Consider the following 18,107-nt stretch of genomic DNA (forward strand, 5'->3'; position numbering starts at 1 on the left):
TGCTTAGCACTTGATACATGACTAACTCGCCAGTAAAAGTCCAATAAATATGTAAAAAATAAAAATAAATAAAAAATTGTGGGTTCTGTTGAGGAACTGGAGTTGTCTTTCTGTGGTCAGAGAGAGACTAAAAAAACCTTCATCATTTTTGTATTATTTAAGCATTATTTCAGGTCTGTATTTTTTGTAAGAAATATATATTAGGTATAATTTGATTGAACAGTGTTATTTTTTGGGTCTTCACAAGCCTAGAAATACAGTATCTCACAAAAGTGAGTACACCCCTCACATTTTTGTAAATATTTTATTATATCTTTTCATGTGACAACACTGAAGAAATGACACTGCTACAATGTAAAGTAGTGAGTGTACAGCCAGTATAACAGTGTAAATTTGCTGTCCCCTCAAAATAACTCAACACACAGCCATTAACGTCTAAACCGTTGGCAACAAAAGTGAGTACACCCCTAAGTGGAAATGTCCAAATTGGGCCCAATTAGCCATTTACCCTCCCTGGTGTCATGTGACTCGTTAGTGTTACAAGGTCTCAGGTGTGAATGAGGAGCAGGTATGTTAAATTTGGTGTTACTGCTCTCACACTCTCTCATACTGGTCACTGTAAGTTCAACATGGCACCTCATGGCAAAGAACTCTCTGAGGATCTGAAAAAAGAATTGTTGCTCTACATAAAGATGGCCTAGGCTATAAGAAGATTGCCAAGACCCTGAAACTGAGCTGCAGCACAGTGGGCAAGACCATACAGTGGTTTTACAGGACAGGTTCCACTCAGAACAGGCCTTGCCATGGTCCACCAAAGAAGTTGAGTGCACGTGCTCAGCGTCATATCCGGAGGTTGTCTTTGGGAAATAGACGTATGAGTGGTGCCAGCATTGCTGCAGAGGTTGAAGGGGTGGGGGGTCACCCTGTCAGTGCTCAGACCATACACCACACACTGCATCAAATTGGTCTGCATGGCTGTCGTCCCAGAAGGAAGCCTCTACTAAATGCACAAGAAAGCCCGCATACAGTTTGCTGAAGATAAGCAGACTAAGGACATGGATTACTGGAACCATGTCCTGTGGTCCGATAAGACCAAGATAAACTTGTTTGGTTCAGATGGTGTCAAGGGTGTGTGGCGGCAACCAGGTGAGGAGTACAAAGACAAGTGTGTCTTGTCTACAGTCAAGCATGGTGGTGGGAGTGTCATGGTCTGGGCCTGCATGAGTGCTGCTGGCACTGGGGAGCTACAGTTCATTGAGGGAACCATAAATGCCAACATGTACTGTGACATACTGAAGCAGAGCATGATCCCCTCCCTTCGGAGACTAGGCCACAGGGCAGTATTCCAACATGATAACGACCCCAAACACACCTCCAAGACTGTCTTGCTAAAGAAGCTGAGGGTAAAAGTGATGGACTGGCCAAGCATGTCTCCAGACCTAAACCCTAAGGTGGGGGAGCGCAAGGTCTTTAACATCTACCAGCTCTGTGATGTCATCATGGAGGAGCGGAAAAGGACTCCAGTGGCAACCTTTGAAGCTCTGGTGAACTTCATGCCCAAGAGGGTTAAGGCAGTGCTGGAAAATAATCGTGGCCACACAAAATACTGACACTTTGGGCCCAAAATTTCCACTTAGGGGTGTACTCACTTTTGTTGCCAACGGTTTAGACATTAATGGCTGTGTGTTGGGTTATTTTGAGGGGACAGCAAATTTATACTGTTATACAGTATAAAAATGTGAGGGGTGTACTCACTTTTGTGACATACTGTACATGTGAGGCAGTTGCTGTCTCAGGGTGGAATAGTGGTGTAACAGGTAGCATTGACACCTTAGAGCACCAGGGTCCCTGGTTATTGTTGGTGTAGTTGGGTCAATTGGTTACTCCGGTTAACTTTGAGTGTGTGCAATAATGTTTTATCTCAAATGTTCTCCAACTTTGCGCTCAGTGTTTTTTTGGATAGACTCCAGTTCCACAGTGAGTTCATTCAGTGGTAAGAATACTTCTTCATTCTGAATGCTTTGATGTAGATTAGAAGAATCTAACAAATGATTTGCAATTTCCTGAAGTTTATACATCTTATTTTTCAAGACATCTTGAAGCATTATGTTAGAGAGAGAAAAGGGCGGCAACTAATATTCTCTCTCTCTCTCTCTCTCTCTCTCTCTCTTTCTCTCTCTCCAACACACACACAAACACTGTCTCTCTTTCTCTCTCTCTCTCTCTCTCTCTGTTTGTTGGGCAAAAAGAGCATCTCCTGTTATTGCTGGCAATTGTGGTCTGATAAGGATCTGCTAATTCATTGTAAATTAGATATGAAGGGTTGCTTAGATACGGCTGACTCTGGGCTATTCACGGGCACAGCCACACGGTGCATACTGATGGGCAGATGCTGCTTTATAGAGGAAGAGAAAAGAGAGGAGAGAGGGTTGGAGAGAAGATAGTCCACCACCATCCCCACCCCCTTCTCTCTTTTGAGGTTGCAGAAATGGGAGCCAAAAATGTTCATAATTTAAACTGAAGAAAAAAATTCTTTTGGGGCATCTTCTGATCTAAATGCACGAAGTACGTTGAGTCTGAATAAATGATGAATCAAATGAATGACTCGAAATGCATTTATTTTGGACATACATTTAAATCCGAAGTGATTAACCTGTGCACTGAACTGATTATCTTGGCTATGGACACTACAATACAAAGTGTCACTGCTTTACAACTATTAAAGTCTTATCTGGTCAGTGATGGCCTTGTTCTGATCTATTTAAATTTTTATTTCTATAACAGCACACAAGGCAGCTTTAACATAATCTGGATGAGTGGGACAGTGCCGAGGAGAACCTTCCTGAAATGAAACCGTGAGACTCAATAAGAGTCTCAGGGATGCTGGTTATGGAGGTTTTAAATCGTTTCTCTTCCAGAGTTGTGTAATCTAAAGATAAACAGTACTTTACTATATGTGTTGGAAGAGTATATGAGCAGACTGTAATAGCAGTTAAGAGTCCTGGAATGAGCGCATGATTACAACAGCACTTATTAGGTACTAATGGCACATAAGTTTATTTCCAGATGAAAACATTTCACTGAAGCAAGTGCAGGAAAATTCTGTTCTACACCCTACACTGGCCCGAGCTAGCTCACGCAATCTGTCTACAAATGCAGCAATAAATTTTCAGTCAAAGCTTAAAAAGAATAAACAGCCAATCTCACGAAGACTGGATTCAGACGAGATTGGTTTATTGGCAGTCATTAAAGACTAGCAAACAAACCAGTTAGTACCAGGGGTACAAGTGGTGTAATCATCCAACTTCCACTGAAGTCCAATGGGTCTTTATATACATTTCATATATGGTCCTCTTTTCAACTTTGCCAAATCTTTTTTTCAGCTTGTCCCCTCGTCAAGTTTTTGTCCAGTTACATTTTAGCGCACGTAACACTCTTAACGCACATATTCTTCGTCTTGCAAGTTTTCTATTCTTGCCTTGGCAAGTTTCCGGTTATCTCCAAAAAGGGTCATGTTTCCTTTCCTTCTTTTTGTCTTAGATAATAGAATTTTTTCCACTTTGCAAAGCCCATAGCTTGTCTATTCACTCTGAAGCCATCTGAAAACATTGTGTGCTTATCGTACTGTATCCTAATCTACAATGTTGCACTGTGACTTGAAAAGGAGTGATAGTTTCTTACATGCATCTTACCATAATAAAGGTTTTTTCGGATTCCTGGTACTTGCCTCATTTATTCTCTCTATTCCTTTTGGCCAAAAATGACCCCGTTATTTCTTTACTGGTCTTGACCTTTTTCCACTGACTGTGCAATCTTAAACTTCCTTTTTGCAATCCGTCTGGGGTAGCTGTCTGTACTTCCTCAAAATTACTCGCTTTTTACAGTCAGTCTGAAAGGCTTGTAGCTTTTGTTGTTCATTCTTTCTAGTCAATTTTGTTATTGAAAATTTCCTACACAAGGGTGTGACTTAGGCCTAAATTGTTATATTTAGGGCATCCATAAATACACCACATACATCAACAGAGAATGTGACTTAATTCTCCATTAGGTAGAACTGGAGAGTGGGATGAGACATGCAAGTGCACCTATATAATATTATGTCACTGGACATAGGTGCAAGATGGGCATTTCTAATAATCTGACATCATTTGGCTAAATGTTTGTGTAAACCTGACCATCCCAGCCATATCTGCTTGTCCCAGTCCAGATTTAGTTAATAACCTACAATCTTTTAGGTTTTGGGCGTGGCTGTGGGGTTTTGCCATCCTCAAGAGCATTAGTGATGTCAAGTATTGATGTGAGGTGTTCAGTGGGGTTGAGGTCAGGGTTCTGTGCATGACACTTGAGTTCTTCAGCTCTAACCTTGGCAAACCATGTCTTTATTGAACATGAGGAAGGTCCACATATAGGTGTGATCGTCTGGTATCCACGAACTGAAGAAACTCTCGACCTTTTACCATATTTTAAGCATCTTGTTTCTCTTCTCTGTGTCTTTCTCTGCAGCCGTGTCGAATCTGGATGTTGAGAGTAAGTTAACATCCCACTATCAGGCTCCATGGCACCAGCAGCACAATTTGTTTCACTCCAGCACACGGCTGCCATGTCTGGAAGAGCTGCACCGCCATGCCCAGTTCACTCTACGGGCACTGCACAGAGGTAAGCTGCAATAAAAACTTCCTGTTGGCGTAAGTCACTTACTTTGTTTTTATAGTTATAGGGTTAAAAAAAAGCTCTAAAAATACATTATATAACCTCATTTTGCAGGAAGTGCAATATGAATGAAACAGAACTTTTAAAAACCCTTCCAAGTATGTGTGTCTAATATCTGGGGCATGCTGCCCCCTGGTGTTGGAAAGTTTAACACACCTCTTCTTGTTTGATAACAAGGAATCATGTGGTATTTACATTTCAATATTCGTTATGTACAAGTGTATATTTTATCTAGCAGAGCTGCTAGAAATACAGGACGTAGAGACATTTTAATGCTAACATTCATGGAGTCCCACCTTCAGCTTACTCTCAGATCTGATAATCACTGTTGCCTCAGAGAGAGATGTGTTTATAGTCAAGCCTTTCCACTGCGTCTTATGGAGAAATGGTTTTGTCTGCCTGGAATTAACAGTCCAGGAGCGCTGGCAAAGATGGCCTCCATGTGGACAGAATAAGAACTTAAAATAAAGAAAAAAGTGCATGATGATGTAAAAAAAAAAAAAAACTCAGCTCAATTGAGCTGTTAATAGCACAGTGATAGAGAATGCACCTAGATAGATGTTTTAATGTGGTGTTCCAGGACTAGCTGCATATTTCTTGATGGTTGAGTAATCCACATTTGCAGCACCGGAAATAACAAGAGACCGCCGTGATGATGATATCAGCAGGAGTTGATCACTCACAGACTCTATTTATTGGGGTGGAACATTGCCCTTATTGACTGACTACATGATAGGGACCAAACGTCCACCATAAGGAGAAAAATACCTGACTGTACTTCACAGATACTGCGATTAATTCTTGACTAAATGTCCAGACCTTGGTATTAATATCAGTGGAGTAATCATTACACTCTTCTATTTTTGTGTCCGATGCAGAGCAGCGTCAGCGTTCAACCAGCAGGGAGCGCAATCGGGTCACCATATCCATCTCGGTGGCTCCGCCCATGCCCACATTCCCCTCCCCTCACTCCATCAAGAGGCAGGACCAGAGAAGTCGACATTCGCATATGGTAAGAGCAATTAAAGTTATAGTGCAATACTAGCTTGGGCTTTGTTCTGTACACACTAAATGTTTTTCCTTGTGTTTCATGTCACAGCTGGACAGAGCTGAATTTCAGACAATGCAGAGGAAGGTAATTCACATTATTGTTAATGCCCCAGCACTCAGAAACACTTCCAATCCCCTGGTGTGACTGAAATAAAATATTTTCACTAGTCATTTTTGGCTCTAGTGCTATTTGATTGGACATTTCTTTGGCCCTAGTGCCATTTGATTAGTGATGTTTGGCTTGAGTTATAGTACAATACTCTCAGATCTCAGGTTCCTTCTTTCCTCTTTTTGCCTAACACTTTGAATAGGAAAGAAGCACCAGAGAGTCAGACATGCAGACTCTCCCCAGGAAAGTTATCCAGGTGCTGCGCTTGCTTTAATATCATTATTTTTATTCTAACAGAGCACAGGCTTCATTAATTTTTCAGTTACATCCATTCTTCAGCATATTTTTTCTTTTTATATCCCATCCAACATCACAGAGTAGACCAAATTCCCTGACTAAATCAGGACAGTCTTACTTGGTCTCAGTGATTTGACTTTGTTTTGTTTGCTAGCAGATAAATGCTTAGCACAAATATCTTTTGAAAATAAATGTAAAAACTTTTAATTAAATTACTGTCTAAAATCAAACTTTATTAAATCAGTTGTCCTGATTTGTTTCCCAATGGTCATCCGGTCACCCCTAAATACCACTGTGTTAAATAAATACCAATACCATGTGTTCATTGATCATTGATCATATTATTTTACATTGCTATATAATTTGCAAAGCATTATGACAAAATGATATAATTTTCCAAAACAGACTCTTCTGGTTCTTGATACTCTTTATTATTTCCCATAATACAGCAGGAGAGACCTTCGAGGGAGGTGGAGTTTCAACCAGCACAAAGAAAGGTAAATGATGCCAGACTTAAAAGATATAGAGCATTTTTAGTGTGTTTGGTTAAGTTTTTTTTTTCTCTTCATGTGGTAAGCAGGTCATGGGCCGGACACTGTTAACCACATCCAAAATTATTTAAAAGTATTTTCAGCTCACCCATGTGGACTTCCTCTCATAACATGGATCTGGTTTGTAGTAAATCTAAAGGTGATCATTAGCAGATTTCTATGGTATAAGAGCATTTGGAAAAATAATCAATTCATATCAAAATCAGCATCATTACAGCACCCCGGTGTTGATTATTATTCTTTAACAGCATATTCCACTAGTGTTATTCCATACATACTGTATGTTGACCCAGTCTCATGAGCTATCTAATTTCCACTGTGCTAATACAGTGTTAATGTAGTCTACTCTATTGTCTACTCAAATCATGACAAGGAGTTCATGAGGACAAGGCCAAGAGGAAGTCCACAAGGGTTTAAAAACCAGTGCAGGAATGCAGTCTGTCCTGAACTGTACGACAAACTGTACACTAGCTGCATCATACACTCCGGTTTGCACAGGAATCTGCAATACACTCAGATTTGCACTATTTGATTTTTTTATTTATTACCTTATTACCTAGGCTATTACCTAAATTCCCCATTGGGATGAATAAAGTATCTATCTATCTTCATCCAATCCTTGGGATAAAGAGGACTCTGAAGTACAGCATAACTGTTTTATCTCCCATTAACGTAGTCATTTTATTTCAGCAACCATATTCACCTCATTTTGTTCTAATTATTTTTTTCTGTATGCATTTGCCTACTTTTCCTAATCAAATGTTTAATTCCAGGAGGACTGTCACTTTATTCATGGTTTTTTTTGTTCACATTTTCTGTTATGTCTGTTCCTTTGAATCATCAACGTTAAGCCATGTCTTTGCCTTCTTTGGTTTTGTTTTGTTTTGTTTTTTTTGTTTTTAGCATGAGCGCTCTGGTTCCTCCTCCCCTACGACGTGTTGTCTGTTCCTCCCCTGGATTCGAAAGGTATTCTCCTTGCAGTCTGTGCTAAGCTGATATTTCAAATCTTTAGATTTTAGATTTATTTCACACTTCATCAGCCAGTTTGTATGACAAATTTCAAATTAAGGGCACGTTGGTTAGGTCAGCACACCTATGATATTAATGTGTCTGAAAACTATGCAAACTAACTACATTAAATTATTAGAATACATTTCACCTGAGAGGTTACTTCCTTTTTTTTCATGTACTCTTCTTTTAGCACAGCTACCCTTCGAAATGTCTTCACCACGTATCATTTCATTAACCTCTGTCCTACTTTTACTTTCTGAACACTTGCTTTGAATACACTGCTTTTAATCCTGAATATTTATTACTTTATTACTTTTTCCTTGACTATGAATATTTCAACATTACAACTTATGGCCACTAATGTTAAATTTTATTCACAGGCCTCTTTTCCTGTCAACAGGGAGGAGTGTGACTTTCATATAAGTGAATAAGAATTTCACGTCCATTTTGTGTGTTTGCCAAAATGAATATGAAGTTTGGGGTGTTTTATCTAAAATGACACATTTCACAATGGTTCTTGATCAATTCAACATTTAAACCACTGACACCAAAAGCATTCAAAGAAAGCAAAAAGGCTTTTTACCTCATGGACCAAAAGACCCATTTTGCTTAAATTAAATTTCATTTTAAATAAAAATTTACTATAGATTTATATTCAATGTTTTTTCCTCCTGTTATCATTATTATTTTAGTAAATCAGGCCCAGAATCACCACTGTAAGTGTTTTAAGGCTTAGAATGTAACACACTCAAGGGAAGTGTTATTTGTCTAAAGTGCCGGATTTGGAACAATGTCCCTTAAAAGCTATTGTTTATCTGGCAGGAGGTTAGTGACTTATTTAAAGCTGCTTTGGCACAGCACAACCTTGCTGAATTCTTTGGCACTTTTTTCTTGTGTTCTCATTTTGAACTAATGGAATAGGATCTGGACGAAATTCCTGACTCTGAATATTTACTTGACAGTATTCCTTCCGTCTCCTTCCTTTTCTCTTCAGCTATTTCTGTCTCTCTTTTATTTTTGTTTCTCTCTGCCACTTCCTTTTAAGTCCCTTTCTCTTTCCCATGGTCACTGCTGCTTCCTTGATGAAGATAATATGTAACATTTCTTCCTGTCGGTTTAAGACCACAGCTGTACGCATTTGTGTGCTTTCAGTTTTTTCAAGGCCGTTTTATATAACTCTTTTAAAATGATTGTGACTCAGGTTGGAACCAATACAAATACAGATGGGGAGTTGGTGGCTCATAGCCACAGACCTAAGTGTCCAGTTCCCAATGTTCCCACGACACTGGACAAGCAGACCAACTGGTCGAAAGCCCTGCCACTCCCCACACCAGATGAAAGGATGAAGAATGAGTCTCAAGTCATCTCATCCTGCATCATTCCTATCAATGTTACAGGTAAAAACTCCTGCAGTAATCAGAGTGTGTGAGTGCAGAGTAGATGCTTATTTCAATAAAATCAATTCCTGTGGCCTGGAGTACATGGGGACTGGAAAGAAAAGTCTATAAATGTACAAGGTTTTAAAAGCAAGTCATGTACAAAAGTAATCTGTCAAAAGAAAATTGTTTCATTATAAAAAAGTGTGATTGTTTCTGAAGCTGTATGTCTCGGATTGCAGGTGCAGGATTTGACAGAGAAGCCAGTGCTCGCTGCTCGTTGGTCCATTCCCAGTCTGTTTTGCAGCGGCGAAGGAAACTAAGGAGGCGGAAAACTATCACAGGAATTCCCAGGAGAGTGCAACAAGACATGGGTAAGGCTACGTGATGCACTGCGCTCATTTAATATCTTATTCTGGGTTTTTTGTTTGTTTTGGTTTTTACCCTATATTGACACATTATACTGTATAAACAGGTATTACTGATTATTAGATTAATTAATCAACCTAGCTATGTTGCTATCTGTTGCTTGCAAAAGAGATTAATACTAACTTTATGGAATAGATCTTAACTCAATAAACCAATAAGAAAATCAAATCTTTTAAACGAATTTCTTTATCTTCAATTTATAAATCTGTAAATTTTACATTCACATGTAGAAATTGCTACTATAAAGACTGTCCAATGCTGCCCATAGCTATTAGCTCAAAAACTAGCATAAAATGCATGGAGAAACATGTACATTATATCTTGGTTGGCATACTATATATTTATGGAGTTAAACACAGTAATTCCTATTGTAATAATGTAGGATTTATCAGAGCCTCTAGTACTGACACTGTAAAAGCAGCCCATGTTTCAATATTCTTGTGCAGGTAATGATTATGGATAATAACCGTATAGTGGTACTATATGTGATAGAGGTTTGGTAGAACTGCAACTTTAAGCTAAATCACAAGTCACTGGGATCTTGTGATATTTTTCACGATGTAGCATTTATTTCCAATTATCTTTTCACTGATGCTATGGACTTAATATAATATAATGACTTAAGTGATTCTGTTACAGTCATTAGATTTTTATTTATACAGTTACCTTTTGAATCTTATTTACTAAATCAAAAACTGAGTGCTGTTTGTAAGATCCTCTTAATTTTTTGTCAGACTCGGATGAATCTCCTGTGGCCAGAGAACGATCTGTGGTAGCCCATGGCAACCCACACATGTCCCTCTACCAGGAGGAGCTGTCACTTAGCGGCCGGACGCTGAACACCAAGGACTCTGGCTGCCAGACAGATGATTTCTTGATTGCTGCTCCATCCCGTAGGCGTATCCGTGCACAGAGGGGTCAAGGAATTCCAGCTTCCCTCTCCCACTCTACCGGTAATATCACTTCATTACCAGATCGCTCTGATACAACCTATACCACTGCTTTGGGCACTCGTCTGCGTTCAAGAAGTTTGCCCCGAGAAGGAAGTCGACTCCGGGACAATGATCAAGATGATAGTGATGATGATGAGGAAGATGATGAAGAGCTCTCTCCTTATGAGGCTGAGGACTTCTTGCCAGGTCCAGGAAGGAGGATGATAAAGGATGAGGAGGAAAGCACCGATGATCAAACTATGCCAGAGCTCCAGCTGGAAAGTTTAAAGCGGATACAGCATGGAGGTAGTCCTGAAAATGCTTGGATTGAGAGGGGTAGGTCCAGGCTTCCACGTAATTCTGACCTGGGGAGCTGTGAGATCTCCTCCAGTTCAGACACCTTCAGCAGCCCCATCCACTCTGTTTCAACCACAGGCGTGCTTAGCAGCCAAATTGATCACAAAGAAGACCATCAATCTTCAAGTGGAAACTGGAGTGGAAGCAGCTCAACTTGCCCATCACAGACCTCAGAAACACTACCACCAGCTGCCTCACCTCCCTTGACTGGTTCCTCACACTGTGATTCAGAACTGTCTCTCAACACAGGGTCTCATATAATTGACGATACAACTGGCTTCATTATTGACCCCTACCACATGGACAGGTCACAAGGCCAGGGACACAGGTCTAGTTCATTCACCTCTTCAGCTACAGATCAGATGGATGATGCAGGTGTTAGTACTGCTAGTGATGGGGAGTGGAACTGCAACCAGGATCAGCAAGATCAACCTTGTCCTCCAGAATTCAGCCCAAAGCGCTCACGGGAAGATGAGAGTGGCATAAGTTGTCCCAGTTATTCTAGTGGAGAAACCTATGAGTGCTTTAGTGGGCAATCATCGGGTGAAATATTAGAGAGCTCTACAAATTATGCTGTTGACACTGAAGGATTCTACACATCTGTGCACTTGGACTGTGGTCTCAAAGGTAGCAGAAGCTATTGCAACTATGCAGCCATCGACCCCGACTGTGGCCCAAGTGGGAACATTGCACCTGGCATGGGTGAATACCCTCAACCAGCTTACAAAGGAATGAGTACACTTGGAAGAGGGTGTCTTTCTTTAAGAAAACCAAAGGCTAAGCCACCCCCACCAAAACGTAGCTCTTCTTTAAAGGAAACAAGCAGCAATGTGGATGTTCAAGAGCAGAATGAACCAAAGATTACTAGTGAGCTGCCCCTGCCTTTGTCTTCCAGGGAGATGAAGCTGCAGCTGGAGTTGGATGGTTCTGACAGGCACCTTGACACTGCAGGTCTCTGTGACAAGCAGCTTGGCTCCTGGGGTGTAGAAAATATCAGAGACATGCTAGACTGCTCCTCTCCATTTAGTTCTTCTGACACACATTCCTTTAAGGATGAGGGTGCTGTGCAGTCAGACTATGCAGACCTTTGGCTTCTCAATGACTTGAAATCTAGTGATCCTTACAGGTCACTATCCAACTCCAGCACTGCTACGGGTACAACAGTTATTGAATGTGTCAAGTCACCAGAGAATCTGGAAACTCAGGCCTGTTGCCCCAGGTCCAGACCCACCTCACCAACACTTCCACCACAAGAAGGTGACTACAGACTGGGCTCTCCTGAGAAACTAGCTGCATTGGCATCCCCATCAAGTGGATATTCCAGTCAGTCAGAGACACCTACATCTTCCTTTCCATCTGCATTCTTCCCAGCTCCACTGTCCCCAACCAGTGGCAAGAGGAAACCCAAAGTGCCCGAAAGAAAATCATCACTTTCATCCCTCCAACAGCAGCAGCAGCTTTCCCTTAGAGATGCAGGGTCCTCCTGCAGGAGAGATACTGATTCCCAGGCACCACCTAGTCACCTTGACCTAAGTGCTCTTCACACCAAGCCCTTTGCCCACAGGAACCAGATACACCTCCTTCACCAGAACAAACAAAAAGCAGCTGCAGCAGCAGCTGCATTAGCAGAAGCTCGTGCCGCTGCAAGTGCAGAGGCGTCTAGTTCAACCTCCACAGCAAACACTTCAACTCTTCTGAGGTCAATTAATCTGCGATCCGTTGATAAACCAGCAGAGGGCAACCATGGTCCTGAGCACTCTAGTGCTGATCAGTCAACTCGACCCAAGTGTCCCACAGTAACAGTTGAGACTGTGCCTGCTGACAACAGGCATAACAGAAAACCACCAGCCTACAAGCCACCTGCTGTGCAGCACTGTGAATCTCAGTGCCCACCTCCAGAAGCCATTGTTATACAACATGAAGGCATTAAAATAAGGCAGGAGAGGCATGGACCGGGAACTTACTGGGCCATGACAGCTTTCAGAACACCTGTACAACCAACCAATGAACAAGAAGAATACTTAACGCCAACAGTACAGGATTGTGAGACCCGTAATGTTCAGCAAGAAGCAGAGTGCAGCAGAAATCCAGATGAGGAAGAAGCATCACCAGCAGAAAGTTTTAAATGTGAACACAGTCAAGCAACCAATCCACAACCTCTTGCAGAACCATCTTTGAATTTGAGCAGCACACTGTCTCCTCCTGCTTACAGCGAAATACGCAGGAGCGACTTTGTACTGTGCAACAGCCCAGATAAAGTACCTTCCAGAAATTTAGACACCTCATCACACACAATCGGTGATATCAAAAGTAAAGAGGAGGCGTACGAGACCTGTGTCACTACCAGAAGTGCCTCACATGATGGACATGAGGACGAGTCAACCCCAGACACAGAAGACTATTTCAGCAAAGGTAATAGAAATTGAACCATTTATAACAAAATAACATAAATGCATGTGTTATTTTTGTAGGGAAAATAAAAGTGTTCTACAGTGTAAAAAAAAGTATTTTTCAGACTTTAAATTTATGTATTTTTCACAGACTCAACACCTAGTGACAATTCAAATTCTCCTCTGACCGATGACTCAAAATTTGATGATGATAGTATTTTCCCTTCGCCTAACAAACTACGCACAACTGAAGATTTGTTTGCCATGATTCACAGGTAATCTGAAGTATCAAAAAATATTAGAATCATTTTTCATAGTGTATTTAATCCTGTAATCCTATGTAATATATCTCCTGATGATTCTAATCCATTTTACCACAATTACTTTAGATCAAAAAGGAAAGTTCTTGGACGGAAAGACTCAGGGGAGCTCAACGGGAAGAGTCGTCTTGGTGTTCCTCCTGTCAGTGGTCCAGTCAATCATCCTGTGGCGTGTCCAATCACTCCAACTGTCCCTGCTCCTGCAGGTGGTTCTCAGAGAGCACCAGGACCCATTTACAGGAGTGCCAAAAAATCAAGCACCTCCAATGAGGAATTTAAGTTACTACTGCTGAAGAAGGGCAGTCGCACCGACACCAGTTACCGCATGTCTGCAACAGAAATCCTCAAGAGCCCCATCACTCCCAAGACCCCAGGCGAACTAGAGGCTTCCAGGCAAGCAGAGGAAGCCACTTCACCAATGCAGGAGTCTCCAGCCAGCACAGAGCCACTCCCCAGTACTTTCCCTAAGGCAAATATTGAGGGATTCTCTACAAAAACCCTTACTATGTCTGCTGCCTCCAGGCAAGGTCGTTCTAGGATCCCACCTGCAGCCAGCAGCAGCAGGTACAGTACTCGCAGCCGGCTATACACTGCCCCAATGCAGGCAATCTCTGAAGGAGAAACTGAAAACTCTGATGGAAGTCCACATGATGACCGTTCCTCCTAGTGGTATCTTTCTTGGCTTCTTTGGGTTTTATTACCAATGACAAAACCACAAATCCCTCAGAAAAAAATAATAAAAAATTTCCCAAGATTTAATCTTGAAATAAAGTGGAAAAAGTCCCCTTGTTCACTTTGAAATTTTTGTATTCCATGAACTGAGTGAACTTGTGTTTTATTTAGTGATGAAATTTCATTTCCATCAAATGCTATTGGAACTTCTAGTGGTACTTTTTTTATATGGATGCTTGATGGAAAAAGATTCTTAAAAAAAAAAAACGAGTCAATAGCCAATCATTTCTTTTGTTTTCACACAGAAAATGTGAAAGGTGTATATTTTAGCAATGTGTGTAGATGATGAAAACATATAACTTTATTTTCAAAGCACTATATCTTCAGCTTTCGTTAAGAAAATGATCATTAATGTGTTGGGTGCAAAACTAGAAGGAAATTTTAGACACGACCCTGCTAAAGTCTCAGTCAGGAAGTATCAAAGTACTCCAGTCATCCTCAAGATCAGTTGCTTTTTAAATTGAACTTACACATTACTTACTAGCATGTGTGGCTTGTAGCAGTGTTGATACTCGTTGTTACAGTACCAAATACCGACCTTCCCATTGTTGTGATTCCTAATTGGGACTTTAGTTAGGCTTACACAGGACAATCACACTGTGGCCTTTCCTAACAGAAGGTCTGTAAATTCAGGAGAACAGATTGAGTCTCCAGGATTATAGGCATTTTATATGGCTGAGAATTTGTGATGTGTAAATGAATGGGTTTGCAAAAGCTGCAAATATTTTGCACTTGTTCGGAGATGACAAAGATTATTCCTTTAAACATCCTGGATACAAAGGAATGGTGCAATGTTTATGTATGATAGAAATGAGCCCATGTGTTAGCTCTCACATGGTGCCACCCATAACATTAAGAGTTTATATTTTCAGTTACAGGCTGCCATATTGCTTTTAACTATAGTTCTCTTAACACCAGCTTTGAGCTTACACTACCAGAAAAGATTATGTTATATTTTACATTTGAATGCACTTAATTATGTTAATTATGTGTACATTTTGTAAGTAACATGTAGGGGCTTAATGTCTAGGAAGAATACAACAGTGAAATCATGAACTGTATTCTATGAATACCCTTAAAGTTGTGCAAGAAAGATGTTGACTGAATTCAGTTTGCAGTCATTTTTATTTTCTTTCAGTAAGAGATGTTATGAAATTAAAAAGTGAGATTTGTCAAGCTTACACTGTGCCGAAAAGTGGAGGATGGACAAGCTGTGAATCAGTCCATTTCAAATCATTGTTTTCTGCTGAGTACTGTCATGGTGCTCCCTTTCCCCCTTTTATTTTGTCTTCTGTACAGCATGCAATAATGGTCTATAGTTCATAGCGACATACTTACCTGATAGGGGAAAAATCATTTTCAGATCATTTGCATTCATTGAGTATTTGTATGTTCAATAGGTGGAAAAGTATGTTGATGTTTGATTTTTTTTTTTGTTTGTTTTGTTTTTTTTTTTGTTTGCATAGACTCAGCTTTATATCCCTAATGTGGAAGAACTGGACAATCTGTTAAAACACTGTTGGTATGAAAGAAAATATTAATAATTATATTAATAATTATAGAAAAGACTGTACTCAGACAGGCTTAGAGTATATATGGGTGTGTTTGGCTGATATCTGTGCTGGTGTTGGAGAAAGAAAGGTGAACTTTGAACGGTCAGCTGTTTTGCGTTTATGTAGCTGCATCTCTTAGTTGCTGATTTGCAGTACTAGGAGAATGCTTTGCTCATTATTTGTATATATGTCATTGTGTGACTAACAAACATATGAAAATAAGTCAGCCTTTTTTTCTGGACTGTTCGGTTACCATGTACTGTATGTCCCGACAATACTTTATGTATGTCCTGACAATACTTTGTATTACTTTTTGATAACATTTCATTATGATATACAGTAACAATATTCACTGAAAAAAAATGTTCCATATATGCCATTATTTGTTAATCTAAAATCACTGTTGTTGTTTTTTTGTTTGTTTGTTTGTTTGTTTTTTTGGATTTTGTTTTTGTTTTAAATCAGAACACTGAAAACATATGGACTGTACCTTTTAATCTGTGTGTGGTCATATGCATACATATAGAAGTATGAAATCTGTAAAATCCTCTATTAGATTGCAGCATTTAATAAGAAAAAAAAAACAAATATTTTTCATTAAGGGATATTTTATCCAGAGAATTATTTTGTTAATGAATATAGAAAAGAGTAATGATAAAGCTTTATTTAACTAAAAAGGTTATAATTGAACATATTTCATATCAGGGGTGTGTTAGCCAATAGTAAAATGAAAATGTAAAAATAATAAAATAAAAAACTTTCTAATTAGCTGTAAACTTGCATAATTTACATATTTGCTGTATGATATGAAAGTTAATTCAGCTGTTTTTGGTGCTCTAAACTGATTTTATACCCAGATCGTATTCTGTTATTATTGCCATTGCCATTAAACTTACCATTTGTCATTTCATAGCAGTTTTTTAAAATCCCACCATCTGGCTTATGTATGGAGATGAACCTTCAACACTAGTGACATCATAAATCTTTAAAGCTATTGTAGCAGTGTACATGTATTTGCCCACGTTATCTTCCTATGACAAGACTCAGATTACGGTAGCTGTATTTTAGGATTTTAAAATCCTAAACATCATTCAGGCTTTACATTGACATCTGTATTTGAAAAGAGGAATGAAATGCAAAGCCTTTAGATCTGTTTGTTTCTAAGTTAAGTTTCACTGAACTGTCAGTACCTCAGCTTTCGACCACATGTCAAAAGTGTTCATGAGAAATAATCTCCAGTCAACACACATACTGCTGTTTCACACTGAATCTCACTGTAACTTGTGTTTTCCTTTAATGAAATGAGTACACATATCACCTGATATATCACACTGCACAAATGGGGAAGCACATTATGCTTTTGCCAAAGGGTTGTACAGGTATGAAAGTGAATAAAAGAAGTAAAGACACCTGAAACTGGATGAATGAACATGGGTTTAACTGCAAAGGTCTCTGTGCTAGACAGCATGTCACTCAACGTCTCTTCACTTCAAATCGCATCTGTTTTTGTATTTTTGTATAAACATGTACATATAATCTTTTTAAACAAAAAAAAGGTTACACAGTCGATTCTTTTTTGTAAAATGTTTTCAAAGTTTACATTAATTACACGCCTTTGTATATTTTTGAGCTGTGCAACTCTGTCCTTGTATTTATTTTTTAGTAAACATTGTGACAATTTCCATTGTATATTTAAACCATTCCTTGCCAGCCCAACTGGCTTGCTTAGTAACTGTGCATAGAGAAGGCCAATAAATGTGACTGCATTAAAAAACTACAGTGGTTGTGTTTTTTTATTGATTGATTGATTGATTGGTTGATTAGAGTAATGATAAAGCTTTATTTAACTAAAAAGGTTATAATTGAACATATTTCATATCAGGGGTAGCCAATAGTAACTTAGTAACTGCATAGAGAAGGCTTAGATTGATTGATTGATTGATTGATTGATTGATTGATTGATTGATTGATTGATGATAAAATGATTGAAACATTTTTGTGGTTTGTTGTCTGAGGGGTTGGTTGGTTGGTTGATTGGTTGGTTGGTAAAGTGATTGGATGTGTGGTTGGTTGGTTGATTGGTTGGTTGGTAAAGTGATTGGATGTGTGGTTGGTTGGTTGGTTGGTTGGTTAAGTGATTGGATGTGTGGTTGGTTGGTTGGTTAAGTGATTGGTTGTGTGATTGGATGCGTAGTTGGTTGGTTGGTTGGTTGGTTAATTCAATTCAAGGTGGTTGTTTTGTGAGTTGGTTGGTTTGAAAGGCTGAGTGGTTGAATGATTGGCTGGGTGG

The 18,107-nt window shown here is 39.5% G+C and overlaps 1 protein-coding gene across 4 annotated transcripts in view; it reads left to right on the forward strand.

Moving 5' to 3' along the window:
- Positions 1–17,576, forward strand: part of nhsb (Nance-Horan syndrome b (congenital cataracts and dental anomalies)) — a 56,446-nt gene extending 38,870 nt beyond the window's left edge. Inside the window, exons 2-12 of one of the 4 annotated variants that reach the window (XM_058382430.1) lie at positions 4,504–4,656; positions 5,589–5,722; positions 5,810–5,845; positions 6,072–6,125; positions 6,616–6,663; positions 7,621–7,683; positions 8,930–9,125; positions 9,347–9,478; positions 10,268–13,234; positions 13,364–13,487; positions 13,602–17,576. In XM_058382430.1, coding sequence (XP_058238413.1) covers positions 4,504–4,656; positions 5,589–5,722; positions 5,810–5,845; positions 6,072–6,125; positions 6,616–6,663; positions 7,621–7,683; positions 8,930–9,125; positions 9,347–9,478; positions 10,268–13,234; positions 13,364–13,487; positions 13,602–14,199 — 4,505 coding nt within the window. In that variant the 3' untranslated portion in view covers positions 14,200–17,576. The remainder of the gene's footprint in view (positions 1–4,503; positions 4,657–5,588; positions 5,723–5,809; positions 5,846–6,071; positions 6,126–6,615; positions 6,664–7,620; positions 7,684–8,929; positions 9,126–9,346; positions 9,479–10,267; positions 13,235–13,363; positions 13,488–13,601) is intronic. The other 3 variants (XM_058382432.1, XM_058382431.1, XM_058382433.1) reach the window with 3 other exon arrangements.
- The last annotated feature ends 531 nt before the right edge of the window (positions 17,577–18,107 follow it).

This window comes from Hemibagrus wyckioides, linkage group LG27 (assembly GCF_019097595.1).
Source record: "Hemibagrus wyckioides isolate EC202008001 linkage group LG27, SWU_Hwy_1.0, whole genome shotgun sequence".
NCBI classification, from domain to species: domain Eukaryota; kingdom Metazoa; phylum Chordata; class Actinopteri; order Siluriformes; family Bagridae; genus Hemibagrus; species Hemibagrus wyckioides.